The 21,099-nt window shown below is 38.1% G+C and overlaps 1 protein-coding gene across 1 annotated transcript; it reads left to right on the top strand.

Moving 5' to 3' along the window:
• The first annotated feature begins 50 nt into the window (after positions 1 to 50).
• GPRC6A (G protein-coupled receptor class C group 6 member A) lies at positions 51 to 20,760 on the top strand. The gene is made up of 6 exons (XM_006205689.3): positions 51 to 314; positions 2,785 to 3,088; positions 5,463 to 6,299; positions 12,269 to 12,481; positions 17,247 to 17,370; positions 19,646 to 20,760. The coding sequence occupies exons 1-6, from the start codon at positions 121 to 123 to the stop codon at positions 20,758 to 20,760; spliced, it is 2,787 nt and encodes a 928-aa protein (XP_006205751.2). The 5' UTR covers positions 51 to 120.
• The last annotated feature ends 339 nt before the right edge of the window (positions 20,761 to 21,099 follow it).

The following is a 21,099-nucleotide window of genomic DNA, read 5'->3' as shown; positions in this document are numbered from 1 at the left end:
CTTGACACTGTCCTATACCTTACGTGGTGTTTACAAGTGAAATAGGAATCATGTTGCTGGCACTTGGTGAGCTCAAGGATTCCTAAGAGCTCCAAAGAAGTGAGCAAATCAGATAGAAACATGGCATTGTTGATCATACTGATTACCTGTTTTGTGATTATTTTTGCTACTTGCCAGCCTTGCCAGACCCCGGACGACTTCGTGGCTGCCACTTCTCCAGGACATATCATGATTGGAGGTTTGTTTGCCATTCATGAAAAAATGCTGTCCTCAGGAGACCACCCCAGAAGACCAGAAATCCAGAAGTGTGTCGGGTGAGTAAAGCCTCAAAGAGCACATTCAGATTTCAAGACTATACCATGAGAGTAGAGTATGTAAATGTTTAATTACGTTAATATCTAAATTATCTTAATAAAATTTAAATTCATTTATTTTTAGGTTGCCTATAGTCTTATGAGATCCTTCTTTAAAAAAGAGGCATATTGGCACTATGTGTATAATTAACCTCCAAGTACAGAAGCAATAAATGCTTCCCATTAATACATTTATATGGATTTTGCCTAAAGAGAATAATTCCTGAAGTCATGTGAGAAAACCAAAGAGAAGACATGGTAGCCTGTCCACTGCAAGCATACATATTTTTATCTACCACAAATTTATATTTATATTTATATTTCCCACAAATGTGGGCTGTTTTAAACATGAATCTTTATGGAAATTTTTTAAAAAGACTTCATTTAACATTCTTCTCGACACTAACATTTTTGTCAATGCTGTATTTATCTCACTCTTGAAATAATGTAATTCTTTCATAATAAATTAAGACCCTACTTCAACTCAGAGTATTTCTTCTTCCTTCATGAACACTTTACCTTGTGAAAGCTTCACTATGGGAAAGACACTTGGCATGGTCTATTGCAGAAAAGTAAAGCTGGATGGAGGATGTTACAGATGGCTTACTTTAAGGAGAGCAGGCTATTTGAATTTTAATTTCAGTCTGGGGCCAAAGTAATTTTGTAGATTTAGGCAAATCATTTGAACTTCTTGAGTTACAGTTTCTGATTTTCTTTTCCGTAAAATAAGGGCCTGGCTAACCCTACAGGACAGGCAAAGAGAATATGAAAATGAACATATGTATATTCACGTATGACCGAAGAATTGTGCTATACACCAGAAATTGATACAACACTGTAAACTGACCATACCTCAATTAAAACAAAATGTTGATACAGGACAGGCAGCATGAGCTTCTGTTTCTATGGCAATGTGGGTGACTCTGAAAATATCATTTCCCCATGCTTCCTTCTAACTCTCAAATCCTGATTTCTATCTTGACGTTTTTGTATATAAATGTAATATCCTCTTTTCTCCTCCCTTTTTCTCTTTTTAAATCAAAAAGTATTTAGCATGCCCTCCATGAATGGTTTCAGATAATATGTGCTCTCATGTCACTCTAAGGTTTCTTCCTGGCATCCTCCCCCGAAGGTGGGCACTTTGAGTAGGTGTCATCTTACTCACTGATTATCAGGAATACCAGGAAACACCCCAAAATAAAGCACTAAATCAGCATCCAAAGAATGACTGAAGATTTAAGGCCCACAATCATAGGCCAACAAATAACGATGGAAAATGCTAAAAATAAAAATTGATCTAATAAGCACATTTATTCTGGAAGAAAAAATCACTGAACATCCTTTCACCTTATCATCACCCCTTGATGACAATAGCATTTATTCAACGTTGAACAACCCTTTATTAAATGCCTACATTACCTAGGCCATATTGTAGGCTCAGGGGACACTAAGGCAAACACTAAAGAGGTTCAAACTCTCCTGGAGCTGACATGTAGGTGACTCTGAAAACATCATACATTCTAGTTGTCAGACAATTCACCACTTTAACCTTTCTCTGTCCTTTGTCTCTTTCTTTAAATTAAAATCTTAATGTTGATTTGTCAAATTTCACATTTAGATAGTCTGCAATGACCAACAGCATTATTCAAACAGTAGATAATTTACCATAACTCAGTGAATTTAAAAGATATTTGAAAATATCAAAACCCTGACCAACAATATCACTCTTTATTTATTTAAAAAATATTTATTGAATTCTTACTATGTGCTAGGCACTGTTTATAACCTTTTGTATCCAGGGGTGAGCAAAATAAGCTTGAGAGTAAATCAGTAATCAAACAACTCAGTGCTCTGGAATAATCACAAGTCCAGAGGTCAACTGGAGAAACCTGCTAAAGATGGAAATATCTAGCCTCAGAACTGAAATAGTGCAGGTTATCTAGGAGAAAGCTATTGGATTTTTATCCAGAGCTTGTTTATTTATGTAATTCTTAACAGTCTTATTAATCTGGTTTCCAACTATGACTGATTAGCATCAGAAAAGTGAAAAATGAGCTAATGAGTCTAAAAAAGCAGATACTTGTACAGCAATAAACTGCTGATATCTAGCTACAAAAAGGAACAAAAATCAGATTCATCATCATACTGTAGAATACTAAACTGAGTATTCAAAATGATCCCCAAATTAATCAGGAAAAGCTTAAATCCTGTCCCATAGATGCCATTTGAGAAACTGTGGGTTCCTATATACTCTTTAGAAAGGTTTCCATCAAAAACTATTTTTAAATAAATAAAGTTTAGACCCTTCAAGACGTAAGCTTCACTGATTCAGGAATTGTCTATTATAAGGCAGGAATGAGAATAAAATGGGATATCATCATATCTGTAGAAGAGTTATGTTTTGATTTCAAAAAACCTTGTTTCTTAACAGCTTTGAAATATCAAATTTTCTCCAAACTCTCGCCATGATTCACAGCATTGAGATGATCAATAATTCAACACTATTAACTGGAGTCAAACTAGGGTATGAAATCTACGACACTTGTACAGACGTCACAGTGGCCATGGCAGCCGCTTTGAGGTTCCTCTCTAAATTCAACTGCTCCCGAGAAGTTGTGGAGTTTCAGTGCGACTATTCCAGCTACATGCCAAGGGTTAAGGCTGTCATAGGTGCTGGATACTCAGAAATAACCATGGCTGTCTCCAGGATGTTGAATTTACAGCTCATGCCACAGGTAGGTTTCGCTCTACCTCCATACATTGGTTTTGATTATATTCTTTATTATCAAAGGATCAGGGTAACCTGGGAAACTAGTTAGGGAGATGCTTTTACTTTAACCTCTCTTTCTCTTCAGTCAAAGAAAGGATGCTCCCTATTCTGGACAGTATAGTGGTCAAAGCACTAAGGGAGTAGTCACCCCTCAATCTGTCAGGTCTAGTTTCTGACAGTTTTCAGTTTTCAGTGATTTAGGTAAGACAGAAACCTCTGAGCACCCCAACTGCCTTGCTTCCGAAATAGCGGCCAGGCTCTGTGAAGACAACTGAAGAGGAAGTGAGGGATAAGGGGATATGGAGGTCAAGGAAGACTTCTCAAGGAGCTGGTGTTTAGCCTGAAACTTGAATGAGAAGAGACAGCCAAGGGAAGATGAGCAAGGAGAGGAGGGCATCTAGGCTGAGAAAATAGCAAGTGCAAAGTTGAAATGTCCAAAGAATATCAGAAGGTCAGCATGGCTAGATCAGTTTGAGCAGAAAGGAGCATAGTAAGAGATGCATTTGCAGAGATGGGCAAGGACCAGGTCATGTAGTATCTTGTAAGCTGTGGTATGGTTTGCATTTTGTTCTGAGTACGATGGGAACTACCTGGAGACCCTGGAACTACTTGGCTTTCTATAATGCAAACCAACAACCAGAAAGTAAGCAAAATGGTCTCTAAAAGACCAAAGCAGGTATTAGAGCACCCTGCACTAAGTTCCTGCACATTACCCAGAGTCAAGCAAGTTCCCTTGGCTTTGATTTTGAGCCAATTTACCTTCATATCATATCACCCTGTAACTCACTAGATGACTATTTTCTAAGCTCAAGGAAGATTAGAAGCCAAAAGTTAGAAGGGAAAAAGGTTTATAGTCAGATTAGCAAGAAATGATCACCTGATAGAGGTGAACAGATAGAAATATATATAATATAATAAATGTGCCTAAGAATTCGAAGTATGTATCTTTCTGGAACAAGACTAAATAAGTGCATCTACCCATGAAAGGCTGAGCGTTCTGTTATACTACAGCCTAGTGAAGTTGATAATGAAAGTTCAAGCCCAAAACAAAACAGAAATAATTATTCTCCCCAATACCTCAGAGATAAGACTTTGGCTCCAAATTTCTGGACCATGTATAAGGCTAGTTAGGTAATAAGAAAAGTGGACTGCTAGTAACAGTGGTTGTTTAATGTAAACACATAATTTCCATGACCGGTAACACAAAAGGAGACAGGACTCTCCACGGGTAAAGCCAATTTTACAGAAGCCCAGGTCTCACAATGGACGTGAGCATGGCAATGTCATGTCACGTACTGGGAAGGGAACTGGTGAATGCCCACCATGTGCTAGCATCCATTAGAATTTTCTCTTTCAGTCTTCACAAGAATCTTGTCATTTCATAGGTAAAGAAATGTTAACTAACTTTGCCAAGTTTACTGGAGTCAGGATTCTAACAGTTTGTTTGACTCCAAAGCCTACTGTCTTTCCCACGTACCACGTAGCTACAGTAAACAGTGAAAAAAAAAAAAGAATTCACTAAGCTAGTGACACAGTGCAACTGTACCTATGAAAGGTAGTAATTCTCCCTGGAATAAAACCACCAAAGCTGTAAATTAGGCAAAACTTTGCACACATTAGTCTCCCAAAATGCTGCTGCTCATTTGAGTAGATTAGGAGTCTGAAAACTCCAGCCTGTGGATCAAACATGGCTCTCAAGCTCTTGATCTGTCAGGCCAACAATGACTTCTACATTTTTTAAGAGGTTGTAACAAAAAAAATACAAAAAATAATACATGAAGAGACCATATGTGATCGACAAAACTTAAAATGTTTTGTATCTGGTGCTTTACAGAAAAACATTTGCTGATGCCTGAACAGATGATTACTTGGATGATTTATTTCACCTAGAATAAAACTCACCAAAGTTATTATTTAGACAAATTTTGAACAAACTAGGTGTCCCCAAATTCATTTTGTTTATTTGACTGGCTGCATTTTTCTCATATTTATCTCTAACTATTTAAATAATATCCACCGAAATATAAAATAGATATAAATGGATACAGAAATGTAGAAGGAAATATAAGACAGAGCTTGAACCCTCAAAGGGCTTATAATATATACATTACAAAATGATTGAAAAGCAATGACTCTAAACAGTCAACAGATACTAAATACCATGATTTAAGCTATTTACAAAGTAATTCATCAAAGAGGAAGGATGGAAAGGACCAGAGAATTTAGAAAAGTTTACGAAATCAAAGAGAGGAACACCTATGGCTAGTCACCTGAGCTCATCAACACCGTAACTAAAAGATTCATCAACACCGTAACTAAAAGATTCTGTCAATTTCCAGGTGAGTTATGAATCAACGGCAGAAACCCTAAGTGACAAAATTCGCTTTCCTTCATTTTTACGGACTGTGCCCAGTGACTTCTATCAAACTAAAGCAATGGCCCACCTGATTCAGAAATCTGGATGGAACTGGATTGGCATCATAACCACAGATGATGACTATGGACGATTGGCTCTCAACACTTTTGCAGTTCAGACTGTGACAAGTAACGTGTGCATAGCCTTCAAGGAAGTTCTCCCAGCCTTCCTCTCAGATAATACCATTGAAGTCAGGATCAATCAGACACTTGAGAAAATCACAGCAGAAACTCAGGTTAATGTTATTGTGGTATTTCTCAGTCAGTTCCATGTTTTCAATCTCTTCAGTAAAGCCATTGAAAGGAATATAAATAAGATCTGGATTGCTAGCGATAACTGGTCCACAGCCACCAAAATTACTACCATTCCTAATGTTAAAAGGATTGGCAAAGTTGTGGGGTTTACCTTTAGAAGAGGCAACATGTCCTCTTTCCATTCCTTTCTTCAAAATCTGCATATGTCTCCCAGTGACAATAACAAACCCCTGAATGAATACGCCACGCTCTTGTCTGCCTGTGCACATGCAAAGGACAGTGATTTGAGTCAATGCATTTCCAACTATTCTTGGGGGACTTGGGCCCACAAGGCTAACAAGGATATAGAAAGGAACTTCTCCCTGAGAAGTGACTTCCTGTGGGATTACACCGAGCCGGGAGTTATTCACAGTATTCAGCTTGCAGTGTTTGCCCTTGGTTATGCCATTCGGGATCTGTGCCAAGCTCGAGACTGTCAGAACCCCGGCGCCTTTCTACCATGGGAGGTACTAGCTCACACATCCAAGAAAATTCCCCCACCATCAGTTCCTTCCTTGCTTTAATTTGCAGATATTTATATAAACTGCTCTTGATTGTGTTCCTTTTATAAGTAGATACTTTCAGTGTTTGAACAGCCTGCATTTTTCTATCATTAGGTCTTTGTTCTTAAGGTTAATAGTTTTCAACTTTACCTTCACCTCCTACTCTGACCCACCAAAGCTGTGTTCTTCGATTTTCCAAGAAAATTCTGTTGATGGTGCTATTTTCCTTTAGTTTATGGATTTGAATCTGATCTTGCAGTTTTTCAAAGTTTCATATGAATTACCTCTTTTAATGTTCTTAACAAACACAAGACCAGGCATGATTAATGATCCCTTTTATTATTGCTAACTATTATGGATAAGGAAACTAAAGCTAAAAGTACCAGAAATATGACTAGTCTGGGTCTTCTGACTCCATACCCTTTGCCTTTCCTGGCATCTCTGGTGGTTATAGTACCAAAACCTCTAGTTATGACTCTTACTTATGGCCATTGCTCTAGGACTCCAGTGTTCTTCAAATGAATGTTGCTAGGTCATAACAATTCCTATGATGGCTCAGGTTTAAATGAACCACTAATTGGGTAAAACAGTTTTTTTCTTTCTTCTCTTTGGTCATTTGTAGAAGCTCAAATTTGAGCTTAATATAACCCTATTTAGTAAAAATTTTCCTTTGTATTTTTTAAATGTCCATAAACAATGCATTCAAAAGCAAACTGCTGCTTTATATGATAAGTTTCACTCATTAGAAACAAAATTCTCAATAATGTGTATTCAAAGCCAAATTTGTCTGTCTTAAGTTTGCAGAATCATGTTCCAAAAATATATTTATTTTAAATTTGTTAGGGGAAAAAAGGTAAAAGGGAATAAGAACCAATTCCTCTAATCACATCAGTGAGTGTCTAGGACAGGCTGTTTCTGCTTTTGTCATTTTTACTTTAAATACCCATGAACATTAGCTCCAAGGTCTGAGGTGATCAGCTTACATTTGGGTGGTTCATATGATAGTCACAGGGTATTTTAAGTTGCTTACATTAAAACTAGTTTTCACCTTGTAAATGCAAGGCAAAAAACTTAATGAAGAGGTAAGATTAGAGATTAGCATTTTTATTTTTAATTAAAACTCTCTTTAAATTACACATATATATATATATATACACACACACATATTTATATATCTAGTGATTTTTAAGGTGCCTGTGTGTTTGAAAGCATATCCTTTGTAACGTAAAACTTCCATGAAAGATTGGGCAAACAAAACAAAACAAAGACAAAAACAAGCAAACAAACAAAAAAACCATAAGTTAAGTGGACCAACACAATAAAAACACTACATGAAATTTTAAGAATGAGAGATTAAGAAAGAGTAATGAAGACAAAACAGACAATCAGAGGCAGATGGAGTACAGGGGAGGAGCTATAAAGAGACTCACAAGGAAAGAGAAATACAAATAGCAATAGCTATTTATCCACTAGTGACCTGGGAAACTATTTTAAATCAGGAATAAGTCTCAAACATTCTGAGGAAAAATCCTGAGAAAGTATAATCGAAGCAGAGTCTCCTAAAGTGTTTTATTTAAACACTAGAAGCCTGGGGTCATTCTTTATTCCCCTGGGAGCATGGCTATCTAGAAACAAACAGAAACAGACTGGAAAGGAGGCATCAAGGAGAGCCTTGCTCCTTTGATCACAAGTGAGTGAGCCATGTCTGTGCCAGATCCAACAGGACAAGTAATGCAAACAATTGTCTTTTTATGAAGAACTCTCCATAGACATTAAATTGAAAAGATCAGCAACATTTAGGGTTACTAGTCAAAGACATATTCCTAAAACTTATGTTGTCCCCTGGCAAAATTCACTGTTATTTAAATAATACTTTCTGAATGATTTTAGATTCAAATACCTTTAAAGGAGTTCATTTTCCCCAATATTTGAGGATAATCCTTGCTTTGGCTCCACATTTGGTGGTACTTGTGAGCAGTGTTCAGGGACAGCACAGTCATACTTGTTTTACTTTAACAAATTGTTTTCTGTTCCTCAGATGTGTGTGAGGATACACCTCCTTGCTGTGAATAGTGATTTTGGTTTTCTTTTAAGTTTTCCTTTACTTCGGATGATATACAAGTTAGTGAGTGATAAATGTGGGATGAGAGAATGTATAGTAGTCAAACTACTCTTCACACAATTATTTAGCAAATATTTGTTGGATGTCTCAATGTTCTAGCCATTGTGTTGAGTGCTGAAAATATTATGGAGAACAAGATAATTCTCTCCCTAAAGGAGTCATGTGTCTGGTGGGGTATACAATTAAATAATTAAGGAGCTGATTACAGTGCAGAACAATGCATTACAATGTTTTCTATAAATACAAGACAGTAGAGAAGCATGTAATTGAGGCAAATAATCCAATATTAGAAATTCAGAGAACATTCTCCAAAGATCATGACATTTCTGGTAAATATGATAGATGGGTAGGAGTTAGGCAGGACAGAAATACTCCAGCAAAGTCACAGAAAAGAAAGAAAGTATGGCACCTTCAGGGATCAGAGCACAGTGCCATAGAACTGTAGTCTTTTGTGGAAATTGTAGGCAAATAAGAGTGGAGGGTTAATGAAGCATCCATCACTAAGGCCTTGTCAGTCAGAGCATCTCAAACGTTGACAGACAGTTAAATTACCTGGGAATCTTATCATGCTGATGCTAACTCAGTAGTTCCAGTGTGGGGAACCCGAAAGTCTGCATTTCTAACAATCTCTCAGGTGATGCAGGCAGTGCTGGTACAGAGACCATCCTTTCAATAGAAAGTCCACAAGCGATGTTTAAAGGTTTGGACTTGAGAGAGCAAAGGGGAGCCAATTAAAGCTATTTTTAGACAGAAGAGTGACATGACCTGCTTTCCATTGTAGAAACAACATCCCCACTGCAATGTGCTTTGCTTAGAGGAACACAAGACTAAGCAGAGAAACACTAATTTGGTAATTCAGGCATACAATAAGGATGCCTTATACTACAGGTGTAAGTACAGGTAGTAAGAGTGTGGCAATGAGGATGGAGAGGCATATACGCAGACATGGAAGAGGAAAGATGAAGAGCATTTGGAGGTAGACTGAATGTAAAGGATGACAGAAAGAAGCAAAGATGTGGCAAATGATTCTAAATCTGGGCAACTTATACCATTTGTTGAGGTGAAAACAGAAGAGTGAAGGTCTGATGGGTAAGAAATATTAGGCATTACATTATGGAGATGCTGAATTTGAGTGACTTACGAGACATTCAGTGTAGTGATCAGATATTAGTCCGGAAATCAGAAGAGACAAGGGCCAAGAAGGGAGTACCTTGGAGTGATGAGGAAAATAATAACTAACAGTTTTAAGGGCTACCGTACTAGGTACTAACATCTCTAATCTTCAAATATTATGGTAGGTCCACAGGTCGTGTTCATTACATTTCATCCTACAGAAGTGGCAAGAGGAAGTGTTACTGGTGACTGAGACTCGCAGCAGTTTAGAGACGGAGGGGACCTCAGCAGAAGGGTCTGGCCTGTTGTCACCTGTATAGTTAGCAGTGACACTGCCCCAGCCTTAGTCCAGTATGCTTTCTGCCACATCGTGGAAAGCTTCACAAAAGAAAAAGACATGGGTTGGGTACCAGACAGAGGTGCGAGCCTGCTTTCTCTGCTGTTCTCTAACTGACTCACTTAGATTTCTCTTTTCACAAGCCCAGCTCACTTACGGGGAGCAACCGGGCAGCTGGGGAAACAGAAAACAGCATCAACCACAACAGCTTAACTAGAGCGGCCTCCTGGCCTGGAGTTCTCAAGAAAAGACCATGACCATACAGAGGTGAATTATATCATCATGGCAACACGAATCCTACTCTCTAAATTTGGTAGGGTCAATATATAGTGATTTTCAGAGTCTCCATGAAAAATAAATAAATAAATTGATGGAAAAAAGGCCTTTAATGGCTTAAGAACTACAGCATTAATGTTTAAAATTTACCTTAATCCAGAGCAAATGTTTGATAGAATATTCAACAAGGAATGAGTGCAATGTTTTGTTTGCCTCCACCCCCTTCCTTTTAAGAACAAACATAGAGCTGTGCTAGTTTTTTGTTTTTTTTTTTTACATCATACAATGTTATCATTACTTACAGACTGGATAGGTGTCAGAAATTTACCCTGTTAAATCTAATTAAATTCAGGAAAAAACTGGTGGAAATTATAATTCAAACAAAAGAGGATATGCTCCCTAGAGAGCTGAGTTACCAGGGCTTACGTGCGTATACTGCTTAAGGAAGGAACAGAAGAAAAATCAACACACAGGTAGAGGTGGGAACATTGAAGGCAGGGCCTCAGATAGTCTATTTTTGTTCTTCATGTTTTTTCTTCTAGGCAATTGCTGGAATAAGGTTTTGTTGGTTAATTTCACCATGCTAGATCTGATATCCTTCTTCTTTAAAGTAATACTAATTAATTTACATTAATTAAAAGAACTAGGAAATCTGTGGGGATATATAATAAAATCAATACACATGCTTAGAGATTTTGCTAAAGTGATATTTGATCATTGACGTGACTATTGTAGCTAATATATTTACTTAAAATACAATTTGATTTTCTTCTACTCCATTTGCCAAAAAAAAAAAAAAAACACGGGAGGAAAGAAACATTCATAAAAAGACTGAGAAGGAATAGAACAAGAATAATTCTATTCAGATAGAACAATTCCTGCCTTGCTCCACAAAATTTTGCACCCAACAAAAGACACATAAGTATCTTACACTTAGATGCATGGGCCCAAAGTGTTCAGAAGAGGGTATTAACTTAGCCATGATTACATATCAAGTTAATGGTGGGCCCAGAATTGCAATGTTTTCCTCCCTCCTAGTCCAGTATTTTTTCTCTGCAGCACAAGCTCAACGTGGCTGCCTCATTTATCAGTAAAACATTTCCTGTCCTAGCTGTGTTGTCCTCATCTAGGAAAAGATGCTATGGAGTAAAAGGATATCACAGATTTGAGTATTAGCAAGTAATATATGAGTGTCAGGTGACATTATTAGTTGATAGACTCAAAATATTTTCGTTTATTTGCACAACATCCCTGTTAGCTAATAACAGGTATTAAAAGATACTAATCTGAATTTTATTTACCCTGAACCTGTGCCAGATACTGGGCTAAACTGTTTACATGTATAATTACATTTAAACCTTACAATAATCCTATAAGGTAGGGACTTACCTCAGCTGAGACCTAGAAAGAAATTGTAACTGTCAAGATCATACCACGAGACCAAGGAAACAAATTTATGGTAACCTGTGGTGGGAAGGGATAAATTGGGAGTTTGAGATTTGCCAATATTAACTACTATACATAAAATAGGTAAACAACAAGTTTTTTCTGTATAGCAACAGGAAACTATATTCAATATCTTGTACTAACCTATAATGAAAAAGAACATGAAAACAAATATATATAGTATATTTATGACTGAAACATTATGCTGTACACCAGAAGTTGACACATCATTGTAAACTGACTATTACCTCCAAAAAAATGAATAAGATCATACCACTAATGAAATATGGACCTAGAATGAGAGCCCAGGTATCTGCCCCAGAAAACCCATTCTGAAATTCACAACTTGAAAAAAAAAAAAAGATGCCTGGATTTCAATTATATATGCTGAGAAGCTGCCTCCATAAACATTAACCTGCTTTCTCAAATTCACAGAGCAAGACTTTGGCAGAAATGAGGCTAGAATTCTCAAATTGTTGCCTGGTAGTTAAGAACCAACACAACTAGTTTACCACACTCATTGATTCAGATTGTTCTTAATTTTTAACTGATATTCCTTGTAAGGCAGTGTTATAATTGGGATAATGGATACACTTACAATATTTCTATTAGTGCTTGTTTCTGTTTTTTTTTTAATAGTTACTTGATGTACTGAAAAATGTGACATTCACTGATGGAGGGGATTCATTTCATTTTGATGCCTATGGAGATTTGAATACTGGATATGATGTTGTGCTCTGGAAGGAGATCAACGGTCACATGACAATTACCAAGATTGCACAATATGACCTGAAGAATGAGCTCTTCATTATCACAGACCACCAATCAAAAAATGAGCTCAGGAATCTTAAGGTAACTTTGTTGGTAGCTGCTTTGTAGCATTCAAATCAATTGGTACTACAACTGCAAAAGTCCTTGACCCCACCAGGACCTCCAGTGATCCTACTGCTTGTTCTCTGTCCCCAACATCCCTCCTTAAGTTCCACGGTCAACTTATATATCACTCCCTGGTACACACTCTCAAGTCCCTTGTCCATCTCTCTCGCTCCATCATATTCATTGGACCAAAGTATAATCCTGCTTAACTTGATACTCTCTGCCTAATCAATGTAGCCCCCATGTAGCCAAACTTGGTAAAAACAAACAAACAAAAAAAGAAAACGAAAAAAGCCCCTCACCTACCTTATTGACTGTTCTCACTATAAATTCATGACCTCTAACTTCCAGCCAGCCCTTAATGTTGCTGGGCAATCAGACTCTTACCCTAGTCCATTAATTTGTCCACTTTCCTAGATTTTTTTTTTAATCTTCTTTTCTCTCCTTTGACGCCAACACATCTTCCCCAACTTCACTTTCAGTTGACCCTGCTTCCTCTTTCACTAACAAAACTGAAACAATCCAAAGGGAACTCCAGTGTTCCACCACACCTGTACCCACACCCCTGCTTTCCATCTGACACTGTGGATAAACTGTCTATGTTCCTCACCAAGGTCTGCTCCTCCAATTGACCTCTGAGTCCCAATCCCTTCTACTTACTCAAGAGTATTGCTCTGGCAACTCTCCACTCTCTTCTGCACCCTGAAGTGTTCCGCATTATCTAAATGGAGATACAAATATGTTATTATTACTCTCATCTTAAAAAAAAAAAGAACCCCATTGATTCCCCCACTTCCTCCTCCATATACTGCCCCTTCCTCTGTTTCTCTTTATTGTAAAACTCTTTGAAAAAGTTGACTATAATCACTGGCCTCAATTTCTTTCTTCCCATAATATTTTTGGAACTCTTTTCAATCCATCAAAATTCTTTCTCTCTAGTTCACCAATGTTAATAAATACAAACGTAATTTTACTTCACTTATTGGCTAATTATTCTACCCTCTGTGAAATGCTTTCTTTATTTGCTTCCACAACAGCACGCTGCTTTGGTTTTCTTTCTGTCTCTAGCCACGAGTTCTCAGTCTCCTTTGCTGTTTCTTTATCACTCCCACTACTTAAAAATATTGGTGGGCCCAGAGCTGACAACTGCTTCTCTTTTTTTTCAGAGTTACAAATTCTTTTTTATTTTTACAAATACATAAATATTTTCATATTCTTTTCCACTATAGCTTATTATAAGAAATTGAATATAGTTCCCTGTGCTGTATATAGTAGGTCCTTGTTGTTTATCTGTTTTATACATAGTAGTATGTATCTGTTAATCCCCAACTCCTAATTTATCCCTCCCCCTTCCCCTTTGGTAACCATAGTTTGTTTTCTAAGTCCACGAGTCTATTCTTGTTTTAAATAAAATTTGTATCATTTTTAGATTCCAAATTGAATGGTACTATATGATATTTGCCTTTCTCTGTCTTACTTCACTTAATATGATCACCTCCAGGTTCATCCATGTTGCTGCAAATGGTATGATTTCATTCTTTTTATGTTTGGGTAATATTCCATTATATATATCTCACGTCTTCTTTATTCATTCATCTGTCCGTGGACATTTAGGTTATTTCCATGTCTTGGCTCTTGTAAATCGTGCTGCTATGAATTAGGGTGTGTGTGTTTTTTCAAATTATAGCTGTCTCTGGATAGATGCACAGGAGTGGGATTGCTGGATCATATGGTAACTGTATTTTTGTTTTTTTAAGAAACCTCCATACTGTCCTCCATAGTGGCTGCACTAATTTACATTCTCACCAACAGTGCAGGGGGGTTCCTTTTTTGCCACACCCTCTCTAGCATTTATTATTCGTAGACTTTTAAACAATAGCCATTCTGGCTGATGTGAGGTAATACCTCACTGTAGCTTTGATTTGCATTTCTCTAATAATTAGTGATATTGAGAACTGTTCTCTTTTTTTGTCTGTACTTTTCCTTAGTGATCTCATCTAGGCATTTAAATAATGTCATTATTTAATGGCAGAAGGCAGATGACTTTCAGATTTTTATCCTCTGAATTTCAATTCAAGAAAATATATAACTGCCTAACTGACACCTCTACCTGGGTGTCAAATAGTCATTTTAACTGATTATCTTCAAGACTCTGCTCCAGAGCCTACCCTCATCTCAATGGATGGCAACTCCCTTCTCCCAGCTGCTCATGGAAAAACCTGCTGGGATCCTTGTCACTTCCCTTCATACCCAATCTAAGTTTTACTTTCAAAATGGGTCCAGGAGCTGACACTTTTCGTCTTCCACTTTGTTGCTACCGCACCAAACTACACTCAGTGCTCAACCAGATTAAGATAGTAGGTTTCTAACTGTTCTCTGTTTCCATTCTTACCCCTTTGTCTGTTCTTAAAACCAAAGCTAGAGTAAAATATTATACTCTGCTTATAATCCTCCCTACACATCCTATTTCTCTCAGGGTAAAAACCCACGTCTTTAAAACCTTACATTATCTGCCACCAGCACCTTCCCAACCTCATCTCCTGCTACTTTCCCCTAACTCTCAGCCTTTCCTATAAGCCCAAAGCCTTTCTCCATGTTTCATACATGTCTTCCCTTCTCTGAGCTCAAGGCCTTTTACCTGCTATTTCCTTTGCCTGTAATAATCTTTTCTGATGTCCACATGGTGCACTTTCTCACTTCCTTTCTGTCTTTCCTAAAATGTCACCATCTCAGGGAGGCCTTCCCTGGTCACTTTATTTAAAATTGCAATGTCAACATACTACTTCTTATATATTCTCCTGTTGTTATTTTTCTCCTTAGCATGTATCACTATGTAGCATTCTGTACATTTAGCTGATTTTTACTTTGTCTATTGTTAGTCTTGTCAACTAGAACTGGAGGCCTATGAGAGCATGGAATCTTGTATTTCATTTCTTACTATGGCTCCACTAATTGCGACAGTGCCCAGCTCAGAATAGGCACTCAAAACATATGTGTTGCATGAAAGAATAAATATAGTAATGCTTTAAGCCACTATCTTGTTCTAATTTTCCCAGTCATAAATTTTAGTAAAACAAGATATTTTTTCCTTAAAACACAGAAATGTAGCCTTCTGTGTTCTTAAAACTTTTATCATCATCTTCGTTATCATCACCACCATCCTCACAGCTACCTTATGAACCCAACACTCTGCTAAACACTGTTAATTCACGCTGGATCTTTTAAAACATGCCTTGACTCATTTTCTTATTCAATACAGAGAGGATTCTCTATTATAATTTCTGCAAGAAAAACTATTTCTAATCATTACTAAGACATCTTCAGACTTCACAGGGGAGACACTCACGACGGGGAGATGATAGGATGACAGAGAACTGAGTGGGGCTTTTAGGGACTAAACGGAAGGTGCTGACCACCACGGAAAGGAACAAGGCTTCCTTTCTGAACCATTAGTATTTCAAGGAAGTAGTAGTAGAAAGCAGCAATATCTGAGATCAATTAGGTCAGATTTTAAGATTCACTTAATATGCAGGCTACTTGGGGTCCAGCATTTCTGTATGTCATTAAAACTCACAGTCCAAAATATCAAATAATCTTAAATCTCAATATCCCCTAATTACCAACAGTAGACTTGATTTCTTTGCTGTCTCTTATGTGGGGAAAGAGAAGAAACTGTGCTGCTAGAAAGAAAGTTTTCACCTCTATCCCCTTAAAGATGTCCAGCTTTAACTCATAGTTAATTCATTTTGTGTCTTCTGAGTATCCTTCAGCAGTGTGGGTACTTCAGCTTTAAAGTTTTCCCTGGGGAATCCACAAGGCAGCTATTCTTGCCTGCTGAAAACTCAGATCAGCAATAGCTGTGGTGAGAAGAAAGCCAGTGCTTGTGAATTACAGGGCTCCGCATCTCAGTCAGATCATTTTCTTCTCCCAGAGAAAAAGATTAGTTAGTGTATTATTTTGACTATGTTCCAGGCTCAGGAATAGCTGTTAAGAGATCCTAGAGAAAGCCTCATTTATCCATTCTGCTTTGGCTTCCCAAGGGTAACAGGAGACAATAGCTTTTGTCTCACAAGACATGCCATGAGAAAAGGATTATGAATGGAAAAAATAACACAGCTGAAATGCAAAGAATGATTAGCTATACTGTAAACAGAGGGCTCCATAAAAGTAGAACGCTATGTGTGATTCACACTGTGATACATGGAATTGCAACCTAAATTCTCAGGATGACTTACATCTTACTTACATATCTAAGGTTGTTTTAAACAAATACTTTAGTGGCTTTAAATTCAATTTTTTCCATTGTTTCGCTTTTTAAGATTAGACTGGACATGCTCCTTGGACAGTATGATTAATAACCTTCTAAAATATAAAAGTTGAATGTTTTACTATTTTCTTATATAGCTGAACTATTTATACAGCACAGGAATAGAAATTGCCAAAGCAACATTTCCTTCTTTAGTTCCGTATTATGTATTTCTGCCTCTGCTGGGGACTTTTCAAAAGACCTCATTTCCTTTATAACTTACAAAAGTTATTAATGTGACAAGACTTGTGTTATTCCTAAACAGTTTCACAATCTGAAATATTTTCTGTTTTTTAAACTTGTTGACATTCCTCTTACACTAAGGGAAAAAAAAGACCAAAATACTATTTAGTAAATAAATCTTGAAGTTAAGTCAAAGTTAGTTAGGATACATCTTTTTTAAAAATCTACTTGGTATTTCTTTTCACTTTTCAGCAAATTAGATCTAAATGCTCTACGGAATGCAGTCCCGGGCAAATGAAGAAAACCACAAAAAGTCAACATATCTGCTGCTATGAATGTGTGAACTGTCCTGAAAACCACTATAGTAATCAGACAGGTAATTACATTCACTACAAACACGAACAGTAATATACCTGAACCATTTCTCTTAGGCTGATTTTGTTTTTTACATGAATCTTATTTTGGTTTATTTTTTCATTCGAAAAATAAAAACTGTCTTATGCTTCTGCTAAATTAAATTCCAGTGAAATTTCATTTTACCTTGGAATTTTCTCTATTATATCAGCAGATGCACAACCAATGCTAACTAAAAAGTGCAAAAGTAACTTCACTTCCAAGGGAAGATGGCATCCCTTCACCTGGGCTTCCTCTCCAGCTCCTCTTAAAACAGTGCAAGTTCTCTGTCAGTTTTTGTCCATGTATCCCCTCCACAGACATGCTTGACTTTTTAACTGGGGCATGATAACTATAAATAGATAAATGCTGAATTAACTAACCTGAGTATGATGAAAATCCAGAGGTGCCCAGAGGTGTGCACACCCTGGAGATCTTGCTATTCCTACCAAGAGGCCAATGATGCCCTAAAAAAAAAAAAAGAAGAAGAAGAAGCTTTTGTGAGACAAGGAGATGAACTATTGACAGAGATGAGACACCACTAACTGATTGTTTGCCAAACTTGTTTTTAACAATTTTATGAGATCAGAGCAGAATACACAAAGAAAGAGCAGGCGTGAGGTCAGCAGTCTTCAGAGCCCTAAGAGAAGCTCTCAGCTCTTCCTGGAGTTAAGCCTACTTTAAAAGCATCATATTCCCTGGTTTATTGAAACATTCCTACTCATCTGTACAAGCTGAGAACCCAGAGCCAGAACAGTCCCCAAATGCTGATTATTTTTCCTTCTTGGCTCCATGGAGAGAAGTGTCCCAGTGTAAAGATCCCAACATTCATGTTCTATCATTGTTTCACAAAAATGCCACGTATCTCCACCTGAAATGGGTCATGTTGTGTAATTAAGTAATCAGGGGGCAGGGGGAGATCTTCCAGGCAGCATGGTATCTAGCAACTGTCTGCCAAGTGGGATAAATAAAAACATCAAGAGAGTATGTGGCATTTATTTATCATAAAGAGGTACAAGAGTCTTTCAAGATGAAACATGGGTTGCATTTTTGATAACCAGGACAAGTTGCTTCCAAAAACCAGTGTAGAAGACTAAGCACAACTCTGGAGGAAAAGCAAGGATGTAGGGTGACCTGAAAGGACATCATCCCTTATTCTTCTCCATGTCTCCGGCACACAGCTCTTGTATGTAGACAGGGCCCATAAATGTTCCCTGAGTGAATGAAATGGCAGGCACTACCAGTGGCTAAAGGGAGGACAAAGAAGAATGGATGTTTGTAAGGAAACAGGGTTTGGAAAGAGGCGGAGGTGGGAAATGTGATAAAGATTATAGACAGGAAAACAGTCTGAATTTGAGCTTCATGAAGAAAACACAGGCACTGTGGCGTGCCATCAGACGGATGCCCAGAGAGAGGCTTTTTGGAAGTAGCTGGGACCCCATCTTTAGGGGGAGGGAATGGGGAACAAACACAACCACATTCTCAGAGACTCTACTCTGACATCAACTGTTCACACCACCCTGCAGTAAGAATCAGCATAAATCATCTTCAAGCTTATCACTGCCTGAGAGGCTCAATTTTACTAACCTCCTGGGGGAAAAAAAATAAACTTCAATTCTTGAGCAACTGTCATTGATTACAATCTTGTTACCTCGCTTTTAGAGAGCTTTTTGGGTAATCCATTCATATTGTCTCCACTTTTAAAAGAACAGCAGCCTTATTTACAACAGCAGCTCCCCCCATACTGAGTGCCTACTGTGTGCAATGCTCCATGCAACACATTTTAGATTTATTATCTCACCGAATGCAGAACCCCAGTGAGGCAGAGTCTTTTTTAAGAAAGAAAGTTGGAAATAGGCTTGGAAATTTCAATTAGCTTGTTCAAAATTAGAGGAATCATTAAGTGATCAAGGAAGGGCTTGAGATATGTCTGGTCCCAAAGCCCTAACTGATAGAGTCCCTGAAATAGCAAGTTCCTAAGACGCTAGTATCTATCTTGAGTATGTTAATTTCCTAAAGACTCACAGCCCAGATGGCTTTTTCTCTTTCTCTTTTTTTCTCTTCCCTTCTTCCTCTTCTCTCACCATTACCTTCTTCTTCGAGTTCTGCGCAAGCGTTATTTTAATAAGTACTGATGTGCCAATGATCTATATCCATTTTCCAGTCGGACCTATTAGCAAGGAGTCTCATTTGTAGCACTGTGCACAATCACCTGGTTTAAGTGTTTGCAATGTAACTGAATCTCCTCTGTCTTTTAGATGCGGATTACTGCCTTTTATGTAACAACGAAACTCACTGGGCCCCAATAAGGAGCACAGGGTGCTTTGAAAAGGAAGTGGAGTATCTCAACTGGAATGACTCCTTGGCTATCCTGCTCCTGGCCCTCTCTCTATTGGGAATTTTGTTCGTTCTGGCCATTGGCATAATATTTACAAGAAACCTGAACACACCAGTTGTGAAATCGTCTGGGGGATTGATAGTCTGCTACATAATCCTTTTCTGTCATTTCCTGAACTTTACCAGCACAGGTTTTTTCATTGGAGAACCACAGAACTTCACATGTAAAACCAGGCAGACGCTGTTTGGCGTGAGCTTTACTCTCTGTATCTCCTGCATTTTGACAAAGTCCCTGAAAATTCTGCTAGCCTTCAGCTTTGATCCCAAGTTGCAGAACTTCCTGAGGTGCCTCTACAAGCCCATCCCCATCATCTTCATTTGCACGGGCATCCAGGTTGCCATTTGCACACTCTGGCTAATCTTTGCAGCACCTGTTGTGGAAGAGAATGTCTCCTTGCCCAGAGTCATTATCCTGGAATGTGAGGAGGGATCAGTCCTTGCATTTGGCACCATGCTGGGCTATACTGCCATCCTGGCTTTCATTTGCTTCATATTTGCCTTCAAAGGCAGGAAATTGCCTGAGAATTACAATGAAGCCAAATTCATAACATTTGGAATGCTCATCTACTTCATAGCTTGGATCACGTTCATCCCGGTCTATGCTACCACATTTGGCAAATACTTGCCAGCTGTGGAGATTATTGTGATTTTAATATCTAACTATGGGATCCTATGCTGCACATTCTTCCCCAAGTGCTATGTTATTCTCTGTAAGCAAGAGACTAACACAAAATCGGCCTTTCTCAAGATAATTTACAGTTATTCTTCCCACAGCGCCAGTAGCCTCACCGTCAGTCATGTTTCACTGGACTCGGCAAACAGCAATGTCACAGCAACCCACCGCAGCTCGGGCGGTGAGTCTGCAGCCAGGCAGAAAAGCAACAATCTCCAGGCACAAGCATTTGCACACACGTGCAAGGAGAATCCTCCATGGGTATCAAAAGCTTTGCCTCGAAAAAGATTTTCAAGTATATGAGTGAGTCCTCAAGAGACGGTACATTCCAGAACAAAATGTTTCCAGGGTCTTTGCATTTAAGACGTGCATTTACTTTCTGAGCAAATATATCCTCTGCATTTAGTCACTTACTATTACTACCTTCAGCAAATTTTGGCTAACACCCCCTCTGTTCCACCACTTGTTGAACAGAGAAAATCACCCTCAACCTGGAACTCTTTTCACTGCTTACAGCCTCCATCTGCTTCTGTCTTTACCTCCAACCTCTGAGGCACACAGTTAAAGGTATCGCTTCTATCCAAAGTTGGCCCATGAGGCATCATCCTTATTCGATCCTCTACCACCTCCTCTCAGGAACCT

Source organism: Vicugna pacos, chromosome 8 (genome assembly GCF_048564905.1).
Source record: "Vicugna pacos chromosome 8, VicPac4, whole genome shotgun sequence".
Taxonomy (NCBI): domain Eukaryota; kingdom Metazoa; phylum Chordata; class Mammalia; order Artiodactyla; family Camelidae; genus Vicugna; species Vicugna pacos.
This window is presented reverse-complemented; position numbering and strand designations above follow the sequence as displayed.

Coding starts and splice junctions, on each gene's coding strand:
- GPRC6A (XM_006205689.3), top strand. CDS start 121: ATGGCATTGTTGATCATACTGATTACCTGTTTTGTGATTATTTTTGCT. Junction 315..2,784: donor GAAATCCAGAAGTGTGTCGG/GTGAGTAAAGCC, acceptor GTTTCTTAACAG/CTTTGAAATATCAAATTTTC. Junction 3,089..5,462: donor ATTTACAGCTCATGCCACAG/GTAGGTTTCGCT, acceptor GTCAATTTCCAG/GTGAGTTATGAATCAACGGC.